This window comes from Aulonocara stuartgranti, assembly GCF_965226115.1.
Source record: "Aulonocara stuartgranti genome assembly, chromosome: 10".
Taxonomy (NCBI): domain Eukaryota; kingdom Metazoa; phylum Chordata; class Actinopteri; order Cichliformes; family Cichlidae; genus Aulonocara; species Aulonocara stuartgranti.
In genome coordinates, this window is record NC_138946.1 from 10,901,274 (window position 1) to 10,927,425 (window position 26,152).

Below are 26,152 nucleotides of genomic sequence, written 5' to 3' on the forward strand. Positions count from 1 at the left end.
TGATATTTTGCTATCGATCATATGTACAAATAACATGGTGACTTACCAGCAGTGTGTAATTATCACCCCCCAAAATAAAATAGCTGGCTCTACTTAGGGACTCTGCCTTTCAATCAACTTCGGTCATCTGCGCACTTCTGCACTTATTTTTTTCGACTTCTTCTTCTTGTACTCCTCACGCATGACTTCCCTCTGTACACCTTTAAGTTAAAAAAAGATGAAGAAAAGACTTTCCTTGTGGGTGTCATGTGGGAACTGAGGTCGCAGAAGAGTTTCTGTGTCAGACACTCCTGCAATTTTCCACCTCAGGAGTTTGTACGATTTCTTTAAGGCTTCTTCCACAGCTGTGGTGGGAACAAAAGCAGCAGCAGTGTGGGGTAAAGTGCATCGAACTTCACGACGCTGATAAGTATGTCACTTCCAGCTATGACTGTCCAATCTGTCCGTAACCATAATGTCATGTGGGACCAAAACCACTGACTTGGATAGTCGGGATTGCTGAAGTCTTTGATATTTGATCTGCTTCACTAAATTAAAATATATTCATTCAGTGCCAGCTCACAACAGCAGTATGTGTGAAAGAGTTTACAGCGTCTTCATCTATCCAACTTCATTCTGTCTGTTTAACAAAGTAAACAAACATACAAGTGTTAACCAAAGTGACATCGTTCACCAAAGGTCATGTCTCTGCCTCGGGGGGGTCGTCATTTTTAAACAACTTGCCCTCTTCTCTTTAAAAAGAGAAAAAAATTAGGTACGGTTTGATTCTTTAAATCAACAACAACTGGAACAGCTCATCTCAAGACCAGACCAGGCCTCACGGACTTTATCAGATGGATTTATTTATTTATTCATTTTATTTTTTTTTGCTCCTCTGCCACAGAAAATCTCTCTTTTTTGCTTCTTTTATGACAGAAAATCGATGACTGGTATGCGACTATAATGGTCTTTCAACCATTTAACCAATTTATTCTTGTCACTCATCCATTCATTCCTTCTTGTTTTCGTGCTCTCGTTCGTGCATTCTTCTGCCCGTCCCTCTATCATTCTGATCTATCCATCTTCTCTATAAAAACGTCTAATGTTTGCGTCTGTGGTCGGCTGAATTGTTTAGTCGTGATTTGTAATGTAAATATGCGGTTGCGTATGAGAGCATCGCTCCCTCTTGACGCCGCCTGAACATACACACACAAGCGCGCGCTCGCACACACATGCGAATGCTCACTGCATATTCAGAGAGCAACCAGCAGCTGCCTGGCTCAGCTCTGTTACTCCTACTAAGCCATAATTGTTCCCGGGCCTCTCCTCTCTCCGCGCGGGTCCACCCGAGCCAAGCGGCTAACCATGAGCAGCCCTTATGGCTCGCTTCGCCTTCAGGCTTGGACTGCCCTCGATGGAGCCGACAGTCTCCGTCGCAGGGCAGTCTCAGATGATTAGTAAGGCTACTTAGCTTTCTTAGTCAAATGTGCAACTGGTTAGTGAGTTGGTGTTTTTATTAGAAGTTGGTGAGATGATTCCAAAGAGCAGGAATCAAGAATCTGAGGCAAAGCTTCCAGCAAAAGTACAAAATTTACAAGTAAAACATCATTTATCTGATTCTCATCTCGACATCTTTGTTACCCTCATGATGTCTGCAGTACACAGTACTTATCTGCTTCTCAGTCTTAAAGCCCCCATCCTATCTCTCTCACTCCCTCACTTGTTTAATGTCAGTCCAAGCAAAACAAGTCGGGCGAGCAAAAAGCCAAGCAGCGCGACCGAGGCCAAACCAGCGATCGCTGCTCTCGTCCTGGACCGCTTCCCTCCCTCCAGCTACTGCATGCAACGCCGCTGTTTTCGAACGGGCTTTCAACCAATTACTCCCACTGATCAAACTCCGTGATTCTTCTGATTTTGCTTTCCGCGACTGGCTCGCGAGGAAGCACCTCATCCAGAGCCAACATATCTTAGGATAATTTCATCTCGTGCAACAAAGATTCGCAGTTTCCAAGAATTCTGCTCTGCTGCTGATGTGCTGTTTAATGCAACACCTGGAAAATGTGACTTTAAACATGGTATTGTTTTCCATGATGACAGGTGATGGAGTGATTTAGTTTTTCCACCTTTGCTGCCCGACTGATAACGGCTTAAAAAAAACAAAACAAAACTCCTGTCCGATGAAGACTTTAGGAAAGTACATGTGGAAATTCCTGTTTCATTTTTAATGCCTCCCTTTAGAAAGCTTCAATGCTGGTTCAGGCTGGAATGGCGATTTCTTTGTATCAACAAAGCTAAACCACATCCTCTTTTCTTTCTTTCTTTTTTTTTTTTAAACCAACGTTTTGTTTGTACTTATCTTTTTTTGCTGTTTCTGTTACAGTTTCCACTGCAGGTTCAGATGCTTTTGCAGACAGCAAAATCATCTCCATTTAAGGTGGAAATAGGAAAGAAGGAGATGCAGTTGAGCAAGCGAACCCTTAAAATTTTCCACCAACAACTTAACAACAGCACACGGTTAAGGAGGAGCCGTGTGTGTGTGTGTGTGTGTGTGTGTGTGTGTGTGTGTGTGTGTGTGTGTGTGTGTGTGTTCAGGTGACAATGAGACTCGAGGCCTTTATTTTCCATGGTAAACCACACTAGGCTTAACCTCGCTCAACTGTACACAAGAAACACGGGTGTGCACACGCAAATACAAAGACACAAAATGCACTTGGACACACACACACAAACACACAGAGTGACACAGAGAAGATTTGTATTGCCAAAACAGTAAAATTTTGCCCTCAGTACAGTTTTATTGCAAATGAGAAAACACTTGTGCCTTGCAGAGCCACAAATAATATCTACATGCGCTGTTTAGCTCTACTACACTTGGTAATACTGTTTCTGTTGCCATAAGCAGAAACTTCTGAATGTAATATCCAGGTTATGTTTTATGCAACAGCACCTCGCATTAATTTGGCCGGCCTTGCAGGCACCAAAGAGGTTCTTGGATTTTTTTTTTAAACCCTACAGATCAACAGCAGAAGCATCATTTGAGTAAAATAAATGAAGGATTGCATTTTGCCATTAATATGTTATGAATCAGTGCCGTAAAACAGTGGATAGAACTGCTACAAACAAGTAGGAAGTAGGAGAAGTTGAAGGTGGAAGTCTTGCTTTAATAACATGTACTGCATCCCTGACAAATTGCATTAAAAGAGCTGTGTGTGGACACAAATGACACTCTAACCACTCCCCTCTCACCTTAACCAAACAGAATATTTCCACCAGTGAAAAAAGAAAACGAAGGGAAACGCATCTTAACCAGAAAATCTGCTCATAGCTTGTTTTAATACTATTAATAAATAGAACAATCGCTCGTCCTAAAGGTCATCCAGTTCTGCAATAATGATCAATAAAGTTGTTATTTTTCTTGGGTCCTGTTTTTGTTTTCTGGAGTGTAACTCTTTAACTCTAACTGTCAGCAGGGTTCCTCCGGGGACATTCTCTCCTTTAAAAAAAAAAGGCAGAAAAAATGAGAAAAATAAAAATCAACAGTCCTCTTCTCTTGCTTCCTCTAATCAAAACAGCATACCACTGACTTGATGTTTAGCTAATGGATGCTTAATTGAAACCAGTATTCCCTCAGCTGCTCTGGGATTAATGTGCCTCTGCGGGGGATCAACTGGAGCCTGGATGGCACTCAAGCTGCACTGCTTGTTTGAGACAGTGTCAGAGTTATGGCTGTCTTTAATTGGAGGCATTAAGACCCTAGGCCCGTTTTAAAATAAAAACAGAAAACAAATTATAGCGCAGACGGGGCGCAGAAGAGAGGCGAAGGGTAAAAAAGAATGAATGCGAGACAGAGAATCGAGACGGGATGAAGGTCGCCACGCTTTGCAGCTCAGTAGGGGAGCCAACAAGTCCTCTGGGTCCTGACAGTGGGTTGACTGCGCCTGTGCCTGCTGTAAATCTGCTTCTGTCTGGGGGATGATTCGGCAAGGGGACCATAAAAACATCACTGATGGAGACTGTTTGTCTGACTGACTGTCAGAATAGAGTCTGTCCTCTTCTCTTCCCTCTGAATGAAATAAAAAATGACAGCGTGACATCTGCAGCGAGAAGACGGTGGTGATGGGTGGAGGAGTCAGCGATCGTGAGTTCATTTGGCCAAATCGCATCAGATTAGCTCAGATCTTTTCATTCACAGAATTTTGTGGGGTTTTGATTTATTTTTTAAACTGCTGAATTTCCCAGCAAGTTGTTTTTCATACTGTGCTTTCCTCAAATCTATAGAAACTTCAAGGGCGATCCTGTCGGTGTCTTTCTGCAGTCGCTATCTTTTTGATAGTAACTGCAGTCTTGAGTCTTGCTTTGCATGTTCAACCTCTGGTTGCCATAACTACTTGCACCCAGTTAGGAAATTCAAAGAATGCAGTGCAATCCCAGGCCATTGCCGATTTCTCCTAGTTGCAAGAAGGTTGCCGTCCTGTTTTTACTGCAGTATGACTAACGACAGCACTGAGCGCATGTATGTTTTATTACATATAAAGGTTTGTGATTGTAATCTTTTTAATGTATACAGAATATCATCAGTCATTTGAGAGTAATAATTTGGGGTGCGGACTAATTTACTGATGGCCCTATTTAATCATTCTGCACATCAAGAATCTCTTTAAAGGACAACATTTGACAAGGGAAGGACTACTAACACTGGCAGATCTGACACCATTTCCCACCTTATGTTGAATAAAAGCCAAATATTAATGTAATAAATTATATCATCTACAACAGAGAACAGGCCAGGAAAAGAAATCTACAGTCATTTTGGCTGCAGCAGCCCCTCTGCTCCCTTTGCTTGCTTCTTTTTCAAAGAGATCCACTTCCTATTGCTGAAAGCAGAAACTGACTGTCAGAATTCGAGCTAGCCGTGGATTCGTGTTCCTTTTCCTTGAGTGCGGTGGTGAAACAGTTAAAGGTGTTCGTAAGGTGTCAGAGTCTGTTTCAACTGAGCCTGTGGTTTTTTTTTCTACCAGGTGCACAACGCGGTTTCCAGCTTCTCATTGTTTACTGCTAACTCCCTTCCGCTACTGCAGTTACCTTCTTCCTCCATTGTTCTCATTCTCTCTCACTATCAGTCTCTCCCTCTTTCAACTTCTTTCACTCTTGGTACAAATTTCTCCATGTTTTTCCTCCATCTGATCGACCCAAACTGTACCCATCTGATAAATCAGATGATGTGTTTCTTTTGTTGTTCACTTCCTGCACACCCACCTCTTCCCTTTCATCTGTCCTTGGTGTGCATACAGTGTTTCCCACATACATGTCATGTACTATGTACAACACCTACACAATCGCACACACCCACGCTCACACACAGATCAACCACAGTGCAATGCATATCACGGTTGCTCTAGTTTTTTGTTTGGCCCCAAAAAACGTTCGCACAAGCTGATTTACCACAACACCTTCTCTCACACCTACACGCACAAAACACTGAATAAAAATGCTTTATGAGCGCCATTACTTCCTGAAACATATTAATGTATCAATGACATCAACGTTATCGTTAGCGGGGCTTCTTGTTTATGTTTTGGTTGGTTTTTAATGCCTCCCCTCTCAAATCACCTCTTCCTCAAATCCACCTCTTTATTCTTCGCCCCCCTTTTTACGTCAAAGCCACGCTTCCGATAATTGCATCATGACTTCAATCGACATTTTCTGCATGTCATTTCTGCTCTCTCATCACCTGCTGATGGGGAAAAACATGCTCTCGTCGCGTGTCCATCGGTGCATGTGCGTGAGTACTGCACTCCTTAAAAGCCTGGGGTTTTTTTTCTTCTTCTTTCTAATGACCAAATGAAAAGTTCCCATGACTGTAAATGTGGGGATGGGAGTATCTCCCGTTTTCTGGTGAACAGGGCCAAACAAAGGTAGGAAATCAATTTGACGCATGACCGAGCTCCTTTTGAGGAAACTTGTTGAAAAGGGAATTCCTCCTTTTTCTTGCTTTAAAATTACATTAGCAGATGGACACAGTGCCAAAAACATAGGAGCTCAAACAGGAACAAGCTGTTAGTCCAACATGCAGCGTCCCTGTACCTCCGTTCATAACATCATCCTCACTGGAGAAACTCAAACTATAACATGCTTGGCAAACATGGTGGCATATTGTGGGAAACAGCTTTATCAGGTGCTGGAAAGTAACTGATGATAGGACACGTAGGAATATTTGGGATAAAATCTGGAATGTTTTGGGGAATTTTGGGGCATTGCTTTGCAAAATTATGAGTTTTTTTCAGTACCTTTTATTGCCAGGGATTTTTCTGTAATTTTTTCATACTCAAGTCGAATGTTGTGTGGACACTTAGCTATAACTGAAAGAAGAAAACAGTGGATCCTAGTAGCTTCATATGTCAGGTGTTCATAGCGTTATAGCTGAATACTAAAGCAGTGTCTGTATAGTGTAGTGGTTTACACTAGAGCTGGGCGATAGAACGATAACGATATGTATTGCGAAATAACTTTTTCTTGATAGAAAAATTAAACTATTGCGATAGACCTCGCCGCTCTTGTCCTCTTAAAAAAAAAAAAAGAACAGCCAATCCAAATTAAGTAGTGCCGAGCCGAACCAATCACAGCTGCAGCGTCACGTCACGTGACTTGTTACGTACAGCACAAGTGCCAAGCCGCACATGTGTATTTGTTTGGGAAGCAGCCAGCCGCCATGCCGCCTGGGTAATGGAGGAAATGAGCGTGCCGACTAGAGAAAAATCAACCGAGCGTGACCGAAGGTTACTGAAGAGAAAACCGATGATGGTTCCGACGCCGGAGAGATTGTTGAACGGAAGAGCCAGAGAAGTTCCGTAGTGTGAAGGTATTTCATTTCGGCTATTTCAAGTCTGACAAAAAACAGAGCAGCCACTGTAAATGTGCCGAAAGCAAGTCTGGAAATACAATAAACCGGTGCATGCTCAATCTCTGACTGGAAGCGCTAATTCGTCATTCGGCTTTTGTCAGACTAAAGTAACTGTTAAAACTGTTAGAAAAGCTCAGCTATACAACAAGGAGAGATTGAGAATTTCCTTTTAGTTCTCAGTTTATTTGATATTGACAAAAGTTAGTCAATTTTGTCTGTTCTTCTGTAAAACAAACTAAGATTTATTTTTAGAATTAATATTTTGTTTCTAAGTGGAATTAACAATTTAGTAGTCTGTTTCGTTTGTTCTATTTTGAAACTTAAACGCTTTAGCGGCTGCCTTTTGTGTAGTTTGCAATATTTGCCTTTATTTATCTGAAAAAGTCTCATGTTCCTTAAGTACATCTACCCTGTTGAACTTATTATGGGAAATAAATATTTAAATCAAAACAAGCTGCTGATTATTTCACATTTTACTTGTGAGCAACGGCACATTTAAATCTTACAAACATAGTTATTTGGCTCATATCGTGATAGATATCGTTATCGCCTGAAATGAAAAAAGCATATCGTGATATGAAAAAATTTCATATCGCCCAGCTCTAGTTTACACATTTGCCTAACAGGCAAAACATCCCCGTCTTTGATCCCAGGAGGAGACAAATCCCATTGGAGTTGTGTCAGGAATGGGATCTGGGATAAAAGCTACCTGCTGTGGTGACCCACTTGTGAAAAAAGCATCTGCATACATATTTCAGTTCAGACAGCGGATGGAAGACACTAACTGCACATCGCTGGAAGTGGATGACATAAGTGCTGAATGCTGACTGACTGACCAGTTGGGTGACAGTGGGAGAACCGTGAAAAAAACTTCAAGGGTGAAAAAAGTGGACACTAAAGTGGACACTTTTCACTTCAGCTCTTCATGTCATAACTTTGCTCTTTCTGGTCCTTAGCCAAATACTAGAGCCTAGTTCACGGTCGCCACCTGAGTTGTTTTGCACGCCGACTGCGATGTCACCCATGACTGTTTATACCGGCGCTTGAGGTGTGTTGGGAATCAGACTCGCTGCAGTCTAGTTGCTCCTCAAAAACACCTCCCCATTAGCGCTGGAAAAGGAACATGAGAAGTCAAACAGGAAGCAAAGCAGGAATTCCAGAAATTCTCTGCTGTTGCACTGATATATCATTGAAATGGCGGGAAAGACCAGGGGCCTGTTCTTCGTACCTCGCTAAGTAAGTTAGCTGGATTAGATTGTTGACGATTTCGCGTGATCTTGGATCGTTCGGTTCCCCGAAGCTCATCCGGGACTTGCTGCCATAGCAACAGAGCCGTAAGCGTAAACCTGCTCGGGAGCAGGTTTACTTTATGTAAACAGGATTAGATCGCGGCCACGCAGGTATGTCCGCTTCATTTATACGAAAGCAACAGCGATATTCCACCACTGTTTCACCATAAATAAATAACATCAATGTAACTAAAGATAATGCAGCACTTGATCCTTCTATTGATTTCACACAGATACATACAGGTCATTTCCTAAAAAAGGGAAATGTACTATTAACATTCTATTACATGTATGTGATTATTACAGATGTAATTCATATTTCAGAGTAGTAATTGCAAATCACTTCGTGTAATCAAGATGAGAGACCACGGCTATAAAAGCGAAGGTGGATTTGGGAAGTCTGTCACAGCCATGTCCTGTCCGTTTACGCGAGCCACCCATTGAGGAAGGTGCAAGATTGATAAGGAGAGTCCTCAGAATTCAGCGTATATTGCGGGATAGACAGGATCCTTTAGCTCAGCGCGACAGTGTGCTCATTGAGAGATATCGATATTCCCGTGAGGGTATTATTCACTTAACCAACTTGTTGACGAGGGGGTGCAGGACCACCACCTGTCTTTTTTTTTGCTCTGCCCTTTTCTTGGTTGCTGTTATGAACAAACAAACAGATTATTTCAGGGTCTCTTTCCAAGAGACGAAAAGCAATATAAGTGATAAATATTACCATTCTGTAGAATATTCTTATATTCCACTTTTACTTGTTCCCATGTTCTAGTGGGTCCTGTTGTGGCTCTAATGTGAAAGGGGATATAATATAACAATATAATATAATGTAATATAATATTGGATAATATAGTGTAATATAATAAATCTATAAATAAATAACAAAGTGACTGAATAGTGGTATTGTCATGCGCTTTGGGTGCCTTGAAAAGCGCTATATAAACCCACTCCATTATTATTGTTATTATTGAATTACTTACGAGTTTGATTTGTCAGCAACTTTCTGCCAGCCCCTCTCTCCTTGCTTTTGCAGCCTTTGCAGTGTTCCCTTGCGTTTTCATTAAACTCTGAAACTCCTGAAATCCCTCACTCATGAGTTCTTGCTCTGCTGCCGGAAAATACCGAGCGCGCCCCTTCGACATTTTCGCCGACCAATCAGCGGGTTGCCGATCAATGTTTCTACTATCGATGCGTAGCCCCTTTTACGACACCCAGTGATGTCACATTACTGCGTCCAGCTGTACTAATCGTCAACAACAGGTGTGTTCGGGGAACCGGATTAGCGAGCTCACGGTTAGCGCAATGGTTTGGTCTTGGATGTGTCATTTGATCTTGGATGTAGTGAGCGACGTACGAAGAACGGGCCCCTGGCCAGGTAACAAAAATCAAGAGATGCACGGGCAAGCTGAAATGACACCAAAGCACAGAGCAGAACAGCAGGTGTAAATTCATTTTGGGGCATTACCATTTGAAAAGGTAACATAAACTTGGGGTTAGACCATCAACCCTAACAATCACACAAACAACAACACGTGACTTTTTGTCCTGTGTCATAAATGTGCACCAGATGAATCATATCGGTCTCTAGTATATACCATATAATATATATATGTATAGCACATAAAGTTAATGGCTGCCACCGTCTGTAGCAGGCGATTATCGTCAGAGGGAGGAAAAGATTTCTGCTCCCGCGTGTGTGTGTGTGTGTGTCTCAGTATTCGTGTGTGCATGTGTGTGTTTAAGATCACAGCCATGTGTGCTGGGCTGCTTCATGCGGCTGTGGAGGCTCCAGCTGGTCTAGGCAGAGCCACGGGCACGGGGTGGAGGAGGATGGGGTTTGAGTTTCATTTAGTCGACTATTTTTATGAACACTCTTTCAATAAAGTGCATATTAAAATGATGATAAAGGTCAGCTGCGGAGGCTGAGGTTTGGAGGGCGAAACGAGCGGAGGAGAGAAAAGTCAGTGGAAGAACATTATCAATTACTAGCATCAACACAGCAAATATGAATGTTTTATTTGCAGTGGAAAGCCCATTATGATTGATAATGGTGATTATTAATTTAAGTCAGTGAGTCAGTGATCAGCTAGACCACTCAAATAACAAGAATGTCAGATAAGAGTGTGTAGGCATTTAAGGGTATTTTCAAAATCAGTCCAACAAACATCCAAGAAACTTACCTATTTATATCAATTAATGACCATATTCAGCAATCTTAAATATCAACTATTATGATATTTGAAACTTATCTGACAAACTCTATTCAACAGTGGGTTTTCTTTTTATAACAGGTGGGCATGCAAGCGGTTACTTACTCATAAAAGGCCTCTTATTAAGTCATTTTGGTTAGTATTAGGTCATTGGTTACATTTTTTTTAACGTAAGTATTCACAGGTTTTATTAAGCTGCTATTTCATGTTGTTTTCCACAATTCCCTAAAGAGTTTATACTGTTGTACTTTATCGTCTAAAAGGGGGGAAACGGGGTTACAAGTTCTCAGTGCCCTTCTGGAAATCCTAAAGACAAAAAAAATTCCAGAAAACTTGAAATTCCCATTAGCGCAGAAATAAAGAAACATACCCACCAAGTGTTCAGCGCACACAGTGTACTGTTCTAAACCAGATCAACACTCACAGAAGATGTGACATCAGTGTCGTCAATCTGGAAACACACACACCCCTCAGAAGTAGAGTGTAAACAGGTTGTAAATTTCCTTACAGTGGATGGATGAAAAGAATCAGAGCTCACATGGAAATTTGTCATTTACGACTGCATGTGGTCGTCACACTGCAAACAGCAGATATGCCAGCGTAGCACAGCGCAGCGGCGAAATGCCCCACAAGTGGCTGAGGGGGAAGGGTTATAAAATTGTAAACACGAACAGAGGAAACACCTGAACGACTATTCTGATATTTAAGAGACACAGTTGAAATAAAGTTTTTGCTTTTCTCTGCTGTCTGAACTATTCTTTAACATTCTCCTCTGTAGATTTGTTTATGGCAAGTGTTGCAGCTGGACAGATGGCACCACAACAAAGTTATGTGTCAGTTTCATTACCTGAGGAGTCACTTTTTAGACAGACTTATAGGGCATCTATACTTGTTAAATCTACACCCTTCTGAAACCCTACGTTGTAACCTCCCTATGTGCCATCCATGTTGCCCGCACAAACAGCTTCTTCATCAAGTATAAATTAAGCATTAGGATAAATGTTCAGCTTAAGTAAGACTTAAGAAGAAAAACAACTGCAAGCACTATGACGTTGTGAGTCTTCATGAAAGCTTTTTTCCCCCTGTTGGTTATGTAGAGGTACTACAAATCTAAAAACATGTGCATTTAAGCTTGTGGTGAACTCTGCACTCATTTGCTCAGAGTTTCTGCCCCAGAACACACCGCACTCCCACTGCTTACTTAACTATTGTCTTTTAGTCTATGGCTCTTCTGATTAAACCATGGTTTGTGGGGGCATTTTATAAAGGGGAAATTACAAAGCAGATCCTATCAACTTAAGTTTATTTTAGATTTCTAGCTCACAGGTGCACAAGTGACAAATCCAATTCCTAGAACATCTTTAAGGAAGATTTTTTATGCCTATATTTTTAACGTCAGCACATTGAAGCTAAACTATGATGACAGGAACGCTCGATTTACTTATTAGACTGAACGCAGTCGAGACTTAAGAACTAAATGTTGTGGATCTTTTAATATTTGCATGTGATAAACTGTCCTTTGCCAATCTTAAGATGCAGATCTTACAATTTTGTAGTGCAGATATAAATGACAGCATATATCAAATTAGCTCAGTTTATCTGATCAGCGACTCATCAGAGCCCATTCCTGAAATTCATATTTCTCATCGTCTCTTAATAAAATTCTGTAACCCATCACTTGGTTTTTTATTTTTTTGGAAAGTACGAAATGATTATGTGTGAGTTACATGTAAAACTCTTCGAGAAAGGTAGCGACTTCTTTTGCGAAACTGTCTGATTATTGTCAGTAATGAAGAGGAAATGAAACTACACTTTTAATTCCCATAGGTCATGTGACCTAAAAAAATCCCACTCTCTCTCACTTTCTCTCTGTCTGTCTGACAGACACACAAACACAAAGACTACTACACACAGAAACCCAGTATAGAGTGTAATCACCTGAATATCACTTGATCTCCCACCGATATGTAACCCTAACATCCATGTTGGAGTTTCTTATACATTTAAAAGTTTACATCACAACAAAATTGAATGTTTATAATTATACGGCCTTTACGTGACAGTATAAAGCCCCTTGATGTGACTGCTGTTGTGATTTGGCGCTATATATATAAAACTGAAGTCTAATGAATGAATAACTTTAACTAAAATATGCCGACTCGGCAAACTACTCTTGCAGGTGCAAAGTGTTGGTGTAAATCCCTTCACGGCAGTAACATATACGAATTTACTCTTTGCTTTTTAAAAGAAACCTGATTCATTAATTAATTTATATAGATTCACTTTAACTTCTCATATTTATATCTTCATATATATATATATATAGTCTGAATATGTTGTTTCTTCATTAATGCACTACGAATCTCCTCATTGCCCAAGGACCCAGGATGAAGGAGGGATTCAGCCTGTTAACTGGTTGCATGTGTGGCCTGCTAACCTATAAACTTTGTGATGTGGTTCAGTGTGTGTGTGTGTGTGTGTCTCTTTAAATGACCTGTTCCACAAAGCAGCAACATACTTGTTCTGGGGAGCTGCCAGATGCCCAATCATGATAACAGCGACACATTAGACTACACACTGCACGCCTGTTAAAATACATATTCGAAATAATATCCTTTTGCACTTCATTGAAACAACTTGTCTTTGTGACCTATCCTGAAGGCAGCGTAGACATCAAATTTTTGGAAATGCATACTGTGTAGTAAAAGTTAAAGTAATCTTAGGGCTCGCAGTTTTCTTTCAGTTTCAGCTGGACACCATGCGGATTTGTTATCTCGTGAGTAAACTGTGCTGCATCACTACTTCCTTAAATCAAAAACCACACGTTTCAAACCATGATATTGTGGACAACGATATGTGAAAAACTAGCACTTCAAACTTTTCTCCAGTTCTTTTTACTTGACCAGCAAACCATGCGTGCAGCGCGAAGATGCACATAGACACATTTGCATGCGCGTGTGGCTACTTTGATATCTGGTGTAAGAGAGAGACATTGCTGTCATTGATTAACTACAGGCTGTGAACACACATCTGGGAGGTCTGGACAGCTCGCTCTGTAAACAACAACGTAGAGGTTTTGCATGGTTTCGCTCCACAGGCCAATGACTCACCTGGGTGCAACATCCCGCAACTCTCTCACTGACTCACACAGACATACATGTGCGCACACACACACACACACACACACACACACACACACACACACACACACACACCTCATAAACAAACACTGGGACCTAAACAAAGAGCCTCTTTGTGAACCTTGACCTTATGTCAACTACCTTTATGTCTCTCTGTGTTTCTTTTTTTTTTTTTCAATCCTGCAAAAATGCGACCACTTCCCCCTTCAAGCTGTTACAGTGCATAACTCTCCCATTCAAGCAGAAAACTGGCTTGTATACACAGCTTAGAGAGCAAGGAATAAAAACGAACTTAAAACAAACAAAAAAAACACTTTTATGTTTGCTTAAGGTTTCCTTGAACCACATGTTGCACAACACGGGACCTGAGGTGCTCCGAAGTGCTGCTTTACGGAGACCTCGATGCAGTGCCAACGCTACAAGACGGCAACTAAAATCAAGGCCCTCTGTGTTTTAACATGTTTGACCTCTAGCATATTCTTGCTGGCAGGAAACGTAGGTGGAATCATGGGAAATGTGGTCTTCATTTAGAAAAACACCTGCACTAACGCCACATGAGGTTACCAACCTTCAAGACCCCTTGTTTTCATTTTAGTTTCATACCAACTGCAGAAACTTTAGCACACTTAGTTCGGCGTGGTGCTCGCTGAGCGAACACATGCTGTTTTGTCTCCGCTGGTGCGTTTGAGTGTATGAAGGCAGAGAGAGGGAGCGCGCGCGAGAGAAATAAAGTTAATAATAATCAAATAAACCCACAGTTCCTTTGCCAACACCTGTCTTTTACTGCTCTACCACTTCCCCCACCCCATCTTCCTTCAACGCCGGAAAGAAATAAGTGGATGAATAATTACAGGTATAAACACCTCAGGGCTATCCAAAGGGTTTTTTTTCTCCCCCTCCTGATATTCTTCTTAACATTACCGCCTCTTCAAATAGTCTCCTGAACAGTTTCTCTTCAGGTGCCTTCACAGCCCGCTACTTCAAAGCCAGTAGGGCGATGAGAAGGCTCTTATGGTCATTTGTATTTTAATCTTTCCCCCTCCTCTTCTCCTCCTTCTATAGCGCTGTCTTTACCTCTCCAGCCTTTCCTCTATAAAAATTTATTTATCTGTCTTCATCCGAATCTATTTCGATCTTGAGCTCACATTTTCCGTTGGCTGTGGTCTCCCTGAGACTGAGTGAACATGGCAACCTCAAACAAACAAGCATGATATCCAGCAATTATAAAGATTATGATTTATATCGACTAGAAACATCTTTGTTTGGTCCTTGCATTTGCTTTTCATGTCTTTAGTCACTGACACAAGATGAAAGTACACATCAGAAGTCATATTTACATTAGAAAGTTTTATTTTATATTTACATCTGATAGGCGAATAACTTTTTAGATAGATAACTTTTCATTGAGTATCTTGGCGTTCATGGATGCAAATTTGCAAGAAAGCGTCAGATTATGAGATGCACCTCCTTTTTTTCTCTCAATATTTTATTCACGCTGTCAAATAATAAAGAGAATACACGCTTACAATTTAAACCAATGTTTCAACACCAGTCAATACTCCTTCAAATCACAGCCAGCTGCCACTTCCGTAAAGCTTAAACCATAAAGCTTAGAAAAATAGTTTCTTTGTTTCATCTTATTTTGTTGCTGTTACAATGATACACGTCTATATTGAACACAGCTGGAGTTGTAATAAATAAGCTTATGCTCAGATTTGGAAAGTTTTTTATTATATTCTTGGCTCTGTATGATGTCAGTAAGATCCGACTTGATTATAAGGTCGTATCTGGCTGTGAGCATAGAAGCCACGCCCATCTGCTGTTGAGACCTTCTGCTTGTGAGGGGTAGCCGATCAGAACCGAGGGGCCGCGCTGAAGCCCAGTATAAGATAAATAGGGATTATTTTGAGCTGTGAATTATGCAAAGCCATTCCAGGAGAGTCCAAAAATAAAATACGGAGCTGGAAAATGAGCGTAACAGGTTCCCTTTAAGAGGTCCTCACAGAAGTTAACCAACATGAGGTGACTGTGATGGAAAATGGTGAACAGCAGGGCAGGCGTGGAGAGCTAATAGGACAGTAAATTAAACTGAACTGACACAATACTGAATAATGTTGATATATAGTAATTAGATATACAAACACTTGATATAAATAGATAGTTTTAGAGGATTTGGGTGTATTTTTGTCCTCAGTTACACTGTTATATTAAAGTAAATGCTGCTGCTGTAATATGACACTATTTTTAACATGGGTAACATATTGTGATCACATTGCTTCATGTCCCCTTTTATTGAGTCCCAAATTTAGTTTTAACAGTTAATAAATTGTGAACGAGGACACTCGATGTTTTCATGTTTGGCAGTAGTTTACTCCCGTTTACACTCTGCACAAACATAATCACAGACTTGAACACATCATAACGATAGAAAAAGATGTCAGATGGGGCTTCATGAAGCCCTCTCAGCATACTTTGAATACTACATTAATAGTTCAAAAACCTTTACTTCATGGATGCAACGCAGCACGGGTATTACTTTAAAGCAGAGCTGTCAGTCATAGTTAAAGGAGAAAAAGATCCAAGAAAAGACAAGATGCAAGCTTTCCATCCGAACTTGGGCTTTTCCCGCATTCTAGTGAAAGCTGCTTTTCTTTTAGGCCTCTTAAATCCGAGTGTGCAGGGTCCTTATCGTAGGCAGTCAGAGACAGGGAGGCCCCAGCACTGCTCATCCCAGCCCCTGGGTCTGTATGAAGGGGGGATTAGGGAGGCCTCAGCCTGTGTTGCTGCCATTGTTTACCAAGAGACTAGGGGAAGGCTGAACAACCCCCCTGTCAACACTGCAATACAATGGGAAACAAGGAAGTGGCAAGATCCTAGAGACTTGCGCACACACATGCCATTCCCTTGATCTTGGAGGATCGACCTCGTATTATTTGGGAGATTGGAGGAGGAGGAAAGGGGAACGGGGAGGAGAGCTTGTTCACAACGGCAACTGATTTCTGAATGGATACAAGAAAAAGGAGGAGATGTATGAAAAACCTTTATGGGCTAAAAGATGTGAAATTACTCAAACAGAAAGCATAAGCTTTCAGTTGAAGTGGGTGAAAACAATCAAACTGATATTTCTTTGTAGGCTGAGATACTGAAATGTTCAAAACACACACTTCAGCTGAGTCTTTAGAGTAACAGAAATGACGACGTTCCCCCGCCGCCTTTCCCAAACATGTAAACCATCTCTTAGCAGCCTTCCTGTCAATTTTTAATTCTGCTCTGTGAATCGAAATGTCAAATGAGCAGGAAATTCCCCCAAATCAGACAACACTGAGCTGTAAAACACAGGCTCGTAAATTCCACTGACTGAAAGCACGCTGTCAAACTGCATTTCGACCAAACATTTACTGTTATCCCAAAGAACCTGAGCCATTTACAGTCAGTGTCCAGGTAGGCTGAGCGGGAAAGTGTTTTAGAGCAGCCTGCTGCCTTCAGAGCGTGCTGACGTCATAGTGTGACCACAGCTTCCACATCACAGGGAGTTTCACAGCCTCTCTGACAGCGAATAGATTTGCATGCAGACAAATATCAGATATCAGCTTAAACTGCTTAATTATTCAGAAAATGACCCACAAACAGACCAGACGGACAATCTTTGAAGTCTGTGGACAAAGTTGTGAAACAATTCAGCGCTTTATCGCCGAACCTCAGACATCTTCAGACCTACAGATTCCTTTTGGATCGAATCATGTCGAAGCTGCTCTACATGCGAACATCACTCCAGAAAGGTGTGCTTCTTTCAAACTAACCACGAGGCACGCTGGATCTCTCAGACGACTGGTGGTAAAAGGTTACTGATTAAAATCCAAATACTTGGCTCATTAATATACAACCGCTAACCACCAATCACTTTGCGCATGACTCACTGGCCACTTCAGATAAAGTAAAAACCCTGGTTTTTGCTTCAGCGGGCAGGCCACCCACTAATTTCAACCAAACATCCATCAATCCCCATCAACAATCAAGCAATGTTGCTTCTACTTTGCTTCTCCTCTTACTTCAGTCTAACCCTCTCGATTCCTTCGCAGCAGAGAATCGTCACAATAAAAATCTCACGCGAGATTAAAATTAAGACGCTTTTATTGTGAAGCAGCTGTAGGAAGTGCAGCTGGCATTATGGAAATCAATAACAACTGTTAACTTCCAGTCTAGAGTAAAATATGCACTTCTTTTCAGAGCCCACAACTTTGAGATATTTGACTAGTTTTCTAAGAGTTGTAGGTTCCAGGAACTGAGAAAAAAACAACTGCCTCCTCCTTACAAATTAATATCCAAACAGTCCACTAATAACAGGCGTTTTAGGGGAAGTCATGTGAGTAATCGCCAGATGTTTACCTAAAAATGGCCACTAACATATAAAATATTTGATATTAATGCAAACAAACCACAAAAAATCAGCAGAACCAAAATGTTTTTCTCATCACTTCTGTTTCTTCTTCTATTGATTCCTTGTGTGCTTTCCTTCATAATCAATCAAAACATTAAGTAATGAAGAGCTGGTTCTCATGCTCAGAAAAGTTGATCCTGTGTGACTTAAGAGGTTAACGAAATACACACACAAAAAAAAGTTCTTACGCTTCCGATGCATATAATTGGAAATGAATGAAAATAAGCTTTCCTATTTTCCCATATGATCTCCTTTTAATAGTTCGCAATTACCAAGAAGTTATCTCTCCGAGTAGGAAAATGAAGTGAGGAGAGATGCTTGGAACCACCTCAGATGCTGAAGACAGCACAAGACGATAAAAGAGATGGATATGTGGAAATGGCAAGCGTGCAAAGGGAGCGAGGAGGAAGATGGATGGAAGCTGAAGACAGAAAAACACTCTTATATCTACTGAAGGTCTCCCCTGCGACAGGGTTTAACTGCCTGAGACGACAAAGACTCATGATCCCTTCAAAAATAATAATAAAAAAAGAGAGAGAGAGAGAGAGAGAGTGACTGCTGGTAATTCACAGCATTATACACACAGCAAGAAGAGAGCTGACACACACACGCTGCATCCACAGTATACGGCCAGCATCATCACACAAAACACACCATGAACCCTGGGTACAAACACAAGCCTAAGGCAACAAACTAGAAAACACACACACACACAGAACATGCCAAAAGCTTTGATACATACAGATTACTTAGTGTAATGAACTTAAACAGCAAACACGCACGCGCGCTGACAAACGCACTCGAGATAAAGCTTTATCCAAAGACAACAAGCTGAGGGAGTTTAGTCATATCTCCGAATCCCACAAATCTCCTTCTCTGGCCACTTCCCCTGAAAGGACGGCTGATATCTCCATTAATGCAACAACAGTGAAATGTCCCATGAAATGCTGTAATAGGAGTATTATCGCTGAATGGGATAAGGAGCCAATACGCGTGTAGTCGCTTTGTAAAAACCACTTCTCAGCAGAGATTAGAGGCTTCTTCTTTTCTCTTTAAATCTAAAATTTTAAATGTTAATACCAAAATAACAAGGAGTGATTATCAGTCTGTTTGCGTCCATTTCTGCCACTTTGATTCAGCTGTATTAGGAAAACAATGCGTTAATCTTTCACAACAACAGCTCAGGCAATTTCGTTCCCCCTCCTATATGAAATATAAGTCAGCCCACTCCGACGGTCAGGTTTTCATTCAAATGTTTTTTCATCAGTTGGCGATTAAAAAGTGCAAAAAGCTGGCTAGACCTTTACAAGTGAGGATAAACCCACACAGACACAAGCAGACTGATTTTACAATTAATTTCTGACTTTCAGTCATTCAGCTGAGGTTCTCACAATGACTGCAACAGTTCAAAGCAGTTTACGGGAACGCACAAAGGTGTTGTAGTTTCTTCAGGTGAGCTGGTGACATGTGGGCAACGCTGCAGAAATCTTTACACCACAGCCTGTTAAATAAATTCACGTTTAAAAAAAGAAAAGAAAGTATATCAAAGGGTTTGACTTCAAATAACACAGATGAAGCTACACTTTCTTTTCTCTTAATAGGTTTCTTAATACATTTAAAACATGAGAAAAGCAGTGCTTATAATATATTCAAGTGTTCTGACGATTGAATCATCTTTATTGTCATTACACACAGTGCAATGATATTTGGTTTGGCTTTCTTCTAGGATAAAAAATGAGAAATACACAGAATGAATAAAGAATTGGTACGTAACTGAAGATAAACAAATAAACTCAGGAGAAAAGCGGTTTGTGAACGATCTGACAGTGTAGTGTAACAAAAGCAGAAACCTGATCAAAACTGCTTCGATTAATACATGTGTACTTAATCAATGAATTAATTCATTGGCTCCGGATTCATTTTATGTTGATTAGTAATTGATGATTAACCAATTCATTATTTTGACTCAAAGTAACTGCACGTAGGTTAATCCACAAAACTAAACATAAGTGGATGTAAGGCAGTCGTGACTTCTTGTTGTTGATAAACTATCTGAATTAAGACAGACGGATGATTTAAGCTTTACATTTTTTATAACCAAACAGGTTTGATAGCAGGGTCCCGGCAGCAGTGAGCATGAATCTGCCTCCGCCGAATGTGAGCATAAGCTACCCTCTCATCGGGTACACACAAAATCAAGAAGTCGCAATCATCTCACCTTTTAAAGACTACTTGATGATTGAAAATGCAACAAACACCAACGATAAAGCTGTGTACACACATATTCTACAGAAAAAACGTCTGAAAAATCAAACTCTTGTGCTGCCAGAGTAGCGTGTGCATGGGCAAGACATGAGGCGACCACTTAATAGCGATGAATTCACCTGCACCGCTCTTAACACTCGTGCAACCTGGCACAATCGGAAAGACTTTGCACTACAGGACTGGCAGGCTGAAGACCATTTAATGTCCATTCTGACTGGATCTGACATTTTTTCGCCTGCAAAAAAAGATCTAAAAATAATCCAGGCTCCAGTGCATGTGCGACATGAGACACTAGAAGCGTAAGTCATAGCTCCAGGACAAAACAGGCCAGCAGTGAGACATGGACACACGCACACAGAAATGTCCCATGTCAACATCACAATAACGGGAAAACCACAAACAGCTCTTTTTTCTGTCAGTCACCCTGACCTTGAACTTCTGATCCAGCTCTGCCATCCATAATCATCACCCCCCCCCACCTCACCCGCTAAACCACTACTCTCAGCCCCTTTCAAGTGGCAGGTTAGACAGGGCCTGATACCCCGCTACCGCCTCACAACCAGCGGGCTAATTACAAGGGAAGCAGCAACAAGTGAGCATTGTGTGGAGTCTCGAAGACACACCGGGGGGGGGGGGGGGAAGAAAGTGCTCTTTATCATGCCACCACCACCGCCGCCACCACCGGTACCCCTTTACCCCCCCTCACTCTACCCAACTCGCCAATCCCACCCCCAACGAGAACAATCTATGAGAGGCTTCTGAGGTTGGAGAAGAGAAGAGAAGAGAAGAGAAGAGAAGAGAAGAGAAGAGAAGAGAAGAGAAGAGAAGAGAAGAAGGTGGAAGACACCACGTTTGTCTCCACTTCTTCACAATGTTTGTCACGATGCCGGATGTGCTGTGTTATGCAGCTTCGAGTATAAAGACGTTTGAGGAAACAACAAGCATGCTCACTAAGACTCGTAGTTCATTCAGTCGTATTCTCAGAATGTAACTGGTTACTGAATAAAGACTGAAAATGAAATGTGATTTCCAAGGAGACGCTGCTGTACCTACAAGTGCTTCTCTTCCAAGCAAAGGCTTTGCTTTATGTGCAAAACAGCACAATTAAATGGAGCTAGCAGGTCAAGGATGTATTCTATACAAGAACATAAAAAGAAATAAACAGTAAAACAAAAGTTTTCACCCTGTATTTTTTTTCTAGCAAGCCTGAAAGGAGCATATATAAAACTAAAGTGAAAAGGCACTGTGTAGCCAAATCACATGTATGAACAGTATAACCCGTCTTTACTTTACAGATGCATTTAGATCCATTATATGTTTTTCTTTATAGCTGTGGCGGAGAAAAGAAGCCACTCTCCTACTATGTATTTTCCCCACAGACTACAATTTTAAATTTTAGTTTCATTTAAAAAACCATGGAAAATGAAGGTAACTGTCCGCTTTTATTCTGAAAAATCACAGACCCTATTAAAGTCTCCCATGACCAGCCAACGGGCCCTGACCTGGACACTGACGGCGTCTTGAAACACTCTTAAGAAGCTCCAAGGTGCCATTAGAAAATCACATTTTCCAGCCATAAATCAGCATATTCCTTATTCACTATGCTCTCACGTGAAATCAGCCTACAGCACATGTCATCTCACAAACAGGCATCTATGCTGTTTAGCAACGTCTTGTCTGCTAGAGCAGGGGGTTAATTCAGGCAACAGGATTACGCAGCACGTGAAAAATGAATTAGGCACAACCGTTCACGTTCGGCGCAATTACTCAGCCTATCCATGGATATTGGTTCTTAACGGGTGACTCGAAGGGATTTTTTTTTTATGATGAATTCTTTAAGGGCTGTCTGGCTGGGTGAGCAATACTGCATACTTGAAATCTTTCCACGAGTCGTTCTGATGTTTGTTTTAGCGGTTTTAACACTTAGAACTGCTATTAAGGCTGTGCAATAAACCTCTTGTCATTCACCCGGGGTACAAACAGATGGGAAAACGTCACGTGAAATGGTTCGCGATGACGACATCAATCAAATTCCAACTTCAGCAACGGCGTAAACAAAAACAAGCTTTTTTTTCCTGTTTTTTTTTTTTGCTTTGCCTCATGAGGCTGCGGCACTTTGATTTTATTCCGCTGTGTTTTAAATGCAGCTTTATTTTATAAGGCAGTTAGGGATGGTGTGAGCCTTGGGGATGGGGTGTGGGGGGAGTTAGCAGCACAGTTCAAAGCCAAATCAGAGCATGTGTAAAGTTTGAGAGAGATCTGCAGTGATGTGCCATTCATCTTCAGTCTGACAGAGACTCATGTTGTCTCTTCTGAATCTAAAACCTAGTGCAACATAAGCTGACTGATTCTGCTTTGTAATGTGAAAGAGACCCCCCCTCTCCAAAAAATATATAAAGCTGGTAGTTTAAACCCCTCTAAATAAGAGACGCAGCATTAAAATTCTGTATAATGTTTTAGGGGGTTATAGCTGAGCCACAATATGCTAATTGCATCTAAAAGGGGAAAACATCACTGAAATTTAGGCTGATGTGAGGGGAACTTTCCTAATTCTCAAAACTGCATGCACATAAAAAATAGAAATTATGAATTATGAAACAGAAAATACCAAGAAGAAATGTTTTATGCTTTTATGCACAAAAAGTCGAGTAAATTCTCCACCGCTTTGCATCTCTTTTCTCTCGAACTGAGACTACTGAGGACGTCTTTGCACCAGCCCAAAAAAATTAAAAATTAAAAAATAAAATCACTCAGAGGACACCAGGCTCGATATCTCCATCTACGAGTGTGCGTTCCTTTTATTCTCCCCGACTACAAAACACTGGATTTCTCTTCTGGGGCTCAGCACTGTGTGTTCACAGTCTGGACTTGATACTAAATAATACAAAGACAAGCTGAGGCGCAAAAACTTGCACCTTAAGGAGTCCTCAGGAGCACAGAATATCATCAGGTGCTAAGAGGAGAACCATAGCCAGCAGAAGGATTCAATGAGAAGTGGACTTACAGATGGAGAAACGGAGCTGTTGGGGAGGTAGGGGTCTGGCAGCATCAGGAACGGGTACCCTGGATATCCCGGCGACTTGTACATACCTCCATCTTGCTGCTTCGACACTGACAGGAAAAGCAAACAATTAGAAGCTGTCACCTTTGTTGCCTAATTTTTCCAAACTCTTTTGATTTGCTGTCTAAATCTCAATAGTTATCATTTAATAATGTATTTAATTTACAATAAAAATCATGACAGCTTGGGGGAAAAGAAAAAAATAAACAACAATAAAGGTAAAGCTGTGGGTGCAAATGCTGGATGTGAGGATTAAAATAAAAATCAAACCTGATACTTACTCACACAATGCTGCTAAGGTGTTAACGTCAAAAGAAAAAGAAGGTAAACGTGCATATAAAGCAGCTCAGCTATTTACAGGCATTCTAGTTACTACACTTTACATCCGTGAATGAGCAGAAGCAACAATACTGGAGACAAAAGCGTTACAACCACCACATAGTCTTAGAGGCGTGAACTTCTGTAGCCTATGTGTTAATTTATTTCTTACCACCACCCATATTAAGCACGAGAGGCCTATGTGGAGGTCAGATACGACTAGGTTATACCTGCATAGAAACACACACACGCATACACACACACAAAACACAACTGGCTTCCCTCGTGAGTGCTGAGCTTTCTTGCGAAGGTGACAAAACTTTTAACGTGGCCAGAACCTGAGTGACAGAATCTGAGGGCAATCAGCATCCCTCAGGGCGGAACTGTTTTTTCTGATTTCTGCGGGTTTCACTTTTTCTCGAGGACCATCAAATAGACCAGTTTTTAAAAACCGCAAATCCACATTTGATGAGGATTTTTTTCTTTTTTTGATCAAAGGATCACAAGGTGAGAGCATTCTTCCTTTCAGAGATGAGTACACACAACAGTGATACCTATAATTAAAGCTGTTTTGTATATGTTGTCTAAATGCGCCCTGGCGTAGTTAGGGGAATTTGCTTTTTTTTTTCCCCCTCTATCTTTTTGGGTGGTAGGTTTGAAGAAAAAGGAAGGCTGACCTTGGTTTTTTGGCAAAATCTTATAAAAGATCACTAGATAAGTAAGCTTAAAACATAGTGAATTAAAATGAAAGGCACTAGCAATTTTTACAGCTACTGAGAAATTGCTTTGCCCTTCACACCAGTGCCTTTACCTAAGCTTAATGACAATTTAAGGCCAAGAGGGTTCCACTTTTTTAAAGATAGCTAGTCTGCTTGCATCTCTGCTGAGCTCTGCTAATTTGACTGAGCAGCAGAGGAAATCTCCCCAGCAAGCTATAGATCTTAGAGATAAACTAAAGAGCTGAAGACAGGATGGCCATCTATTTTTTTTGTTTTGTTTTGCAGTGTACACCTGAGCGGTGCTTCTTTGAAGTTTTAATGCAGCAGCACGTGCGCCCGTGACCAAAATAACTCATTGCTTTGACACAGTGGGTGGTTTTTACCGCTTTCTTACACAGTACTTGACTGCTCATAGGGATGAGAGTGAGTATGTTCATGTTTTTTTTTGGTTTGTTTGTTTGTTTTCCCAAGTTTTTTTAAATTTGTATTTTCTGCTTACCAACGTCGAGATGCTCCCGGTGTTTGTCTGGGAAGCCCCTCTGCTCGCCCTGCTGCCCCCGTCTGACCGCCTGGAAGGGATCGTAAACAAACACCGAGTGAGAATTACCCGAAAAAGTCACGAAAGCGCCACAAACCGCTGCCAAACAAGAGTAACTTTACATTGACTTTATCACGCTAATAAGTGCAATTCAGTTTTGCTCTCGTTCTGTAGTAGACCCGTACCACCACCACCACCACCACCCCCTCTTCTTTTTTTTAACTACTATAACCCTGGAGGCAAGTTGACTGCGCGAGTTGGTTTCATTCAAAGCTTCTCAGCAGCGCGTAAAATAAAACAAGCTTTCCACACACACTTTCTCCCTCTGCCTTTCACACACAGTCACACTCCGTGACACCTACCGCTGCGTTCGGACTTTGATTTATTTCCGACTCGTTCACCAGAGAGGACTTGAGGTCGGCCAGGTCTCTCTCCGTGAACGCGTTTTCTTGGATTTTCTCCTCTTGCTCTCCTTCGTCCTTAAACGATATCATCTCATCATTGGCTCCCAGGTCGTCCCCGCCGCCGCTGCTAAGCTGAGGCATGTCTACTTCCCCCCTCCTCTTCGATGTTATACACGTTTAAAAAATGATACTGACAAAAAATAAAAATAAAAAAGTAGAAAGAAAAAGATTCAGCGGGACTTCTCTGTTAAAATCTCCTCAGTCTGGGGCGCCTCCGAAGTACAGAAACCCCCACCGCATACAGAAAAAAGTTGAGATGTGGCGTCCCCCGGCTGGTTGGTTGGTAGAAGACTAATGTTTCCCTACAGCAGCAAACAGCTCATTTGAGCCCAAGACAAGGCGAGGAGTCCGACATCAAAGGGCGCCGACCGGATGATTGACAGGCCCGATGACTTGTTGGGGGGTTGTACAATTGTTTCGGCAGAGGGCTGAGCTTCTTAAAGAGACATCACCTCTCCCAGCTCAGGCGAACAGACGTTATTCATGACTTCCAGGGGCGACTTTACACCTTCCACGATCCCACGGCTGCCACCTAAACTTCAGGCTCAGCTGGGAGATCAGTTTTGTTGCGCTTCTGCAACTTTTTCGTCATGAATTCCGCCAGTGCGGTGTATTTACGTACACTGAATCAGTGTAGTAAAATACACACTGCTGCTTTGCACTTGATGCAACTTATCAGACTTAGCTGTAGATACGGTTTTTACTATTTAATATAAAAATATATGTAATAATATAAATATATATATATATTTATCTATTATATTTATTAACTTTATTTACATTGCAATTATTAGCAATAATCCGGTTATATAAGCTATATTGTATTG

At 41.3% G+C, this 26,152-nt stretch overlaps 1 protein-coding gene across 9 annotated transcripts in view; it reads right to left on the reverse strand.

Moving 5' to 3' along the window:
• Positions 1-25,827, reverse strand: part of tcf7 (transcription factor 7) — a 75,235-nt gene extending 49,408 nt beyond the window's left edge. For 3 of the 9 annotated variants that reach the window (XR_014279253.1, XM_082548900.1, XM_082548902.1), the window contains exons 1-3: positions 25,224-25,826; positions 24,823-24,892; positions 23,230-23,336 (exon numbers count right to left, since the gene is read on the reverse strand). Coding sequence is in view for 8 of the 9 variants with exons in the window: in XM_082548900.1 (XP_082405026.1) it covers positions 23,230-23,336; positions 24,823-24,892; positions 25,224-25,406 (360 nt within the window). In the remaining variant the exon portion in view is untranslated. Of the gene's footprint in view, positions 1-23,229; positions 23,337-24,822; positions 24,893-25,223 lie in introns of all 9 variants that reach the window. The other 6 variants (XM_082548901.1, XM_082548903.1, XM_082548905.1 and 3 more) reach the window with 3 other exon arrangements.
• Between the last annotated feature and the right edge of the window lie 325 nt (positions 25,828-26,152).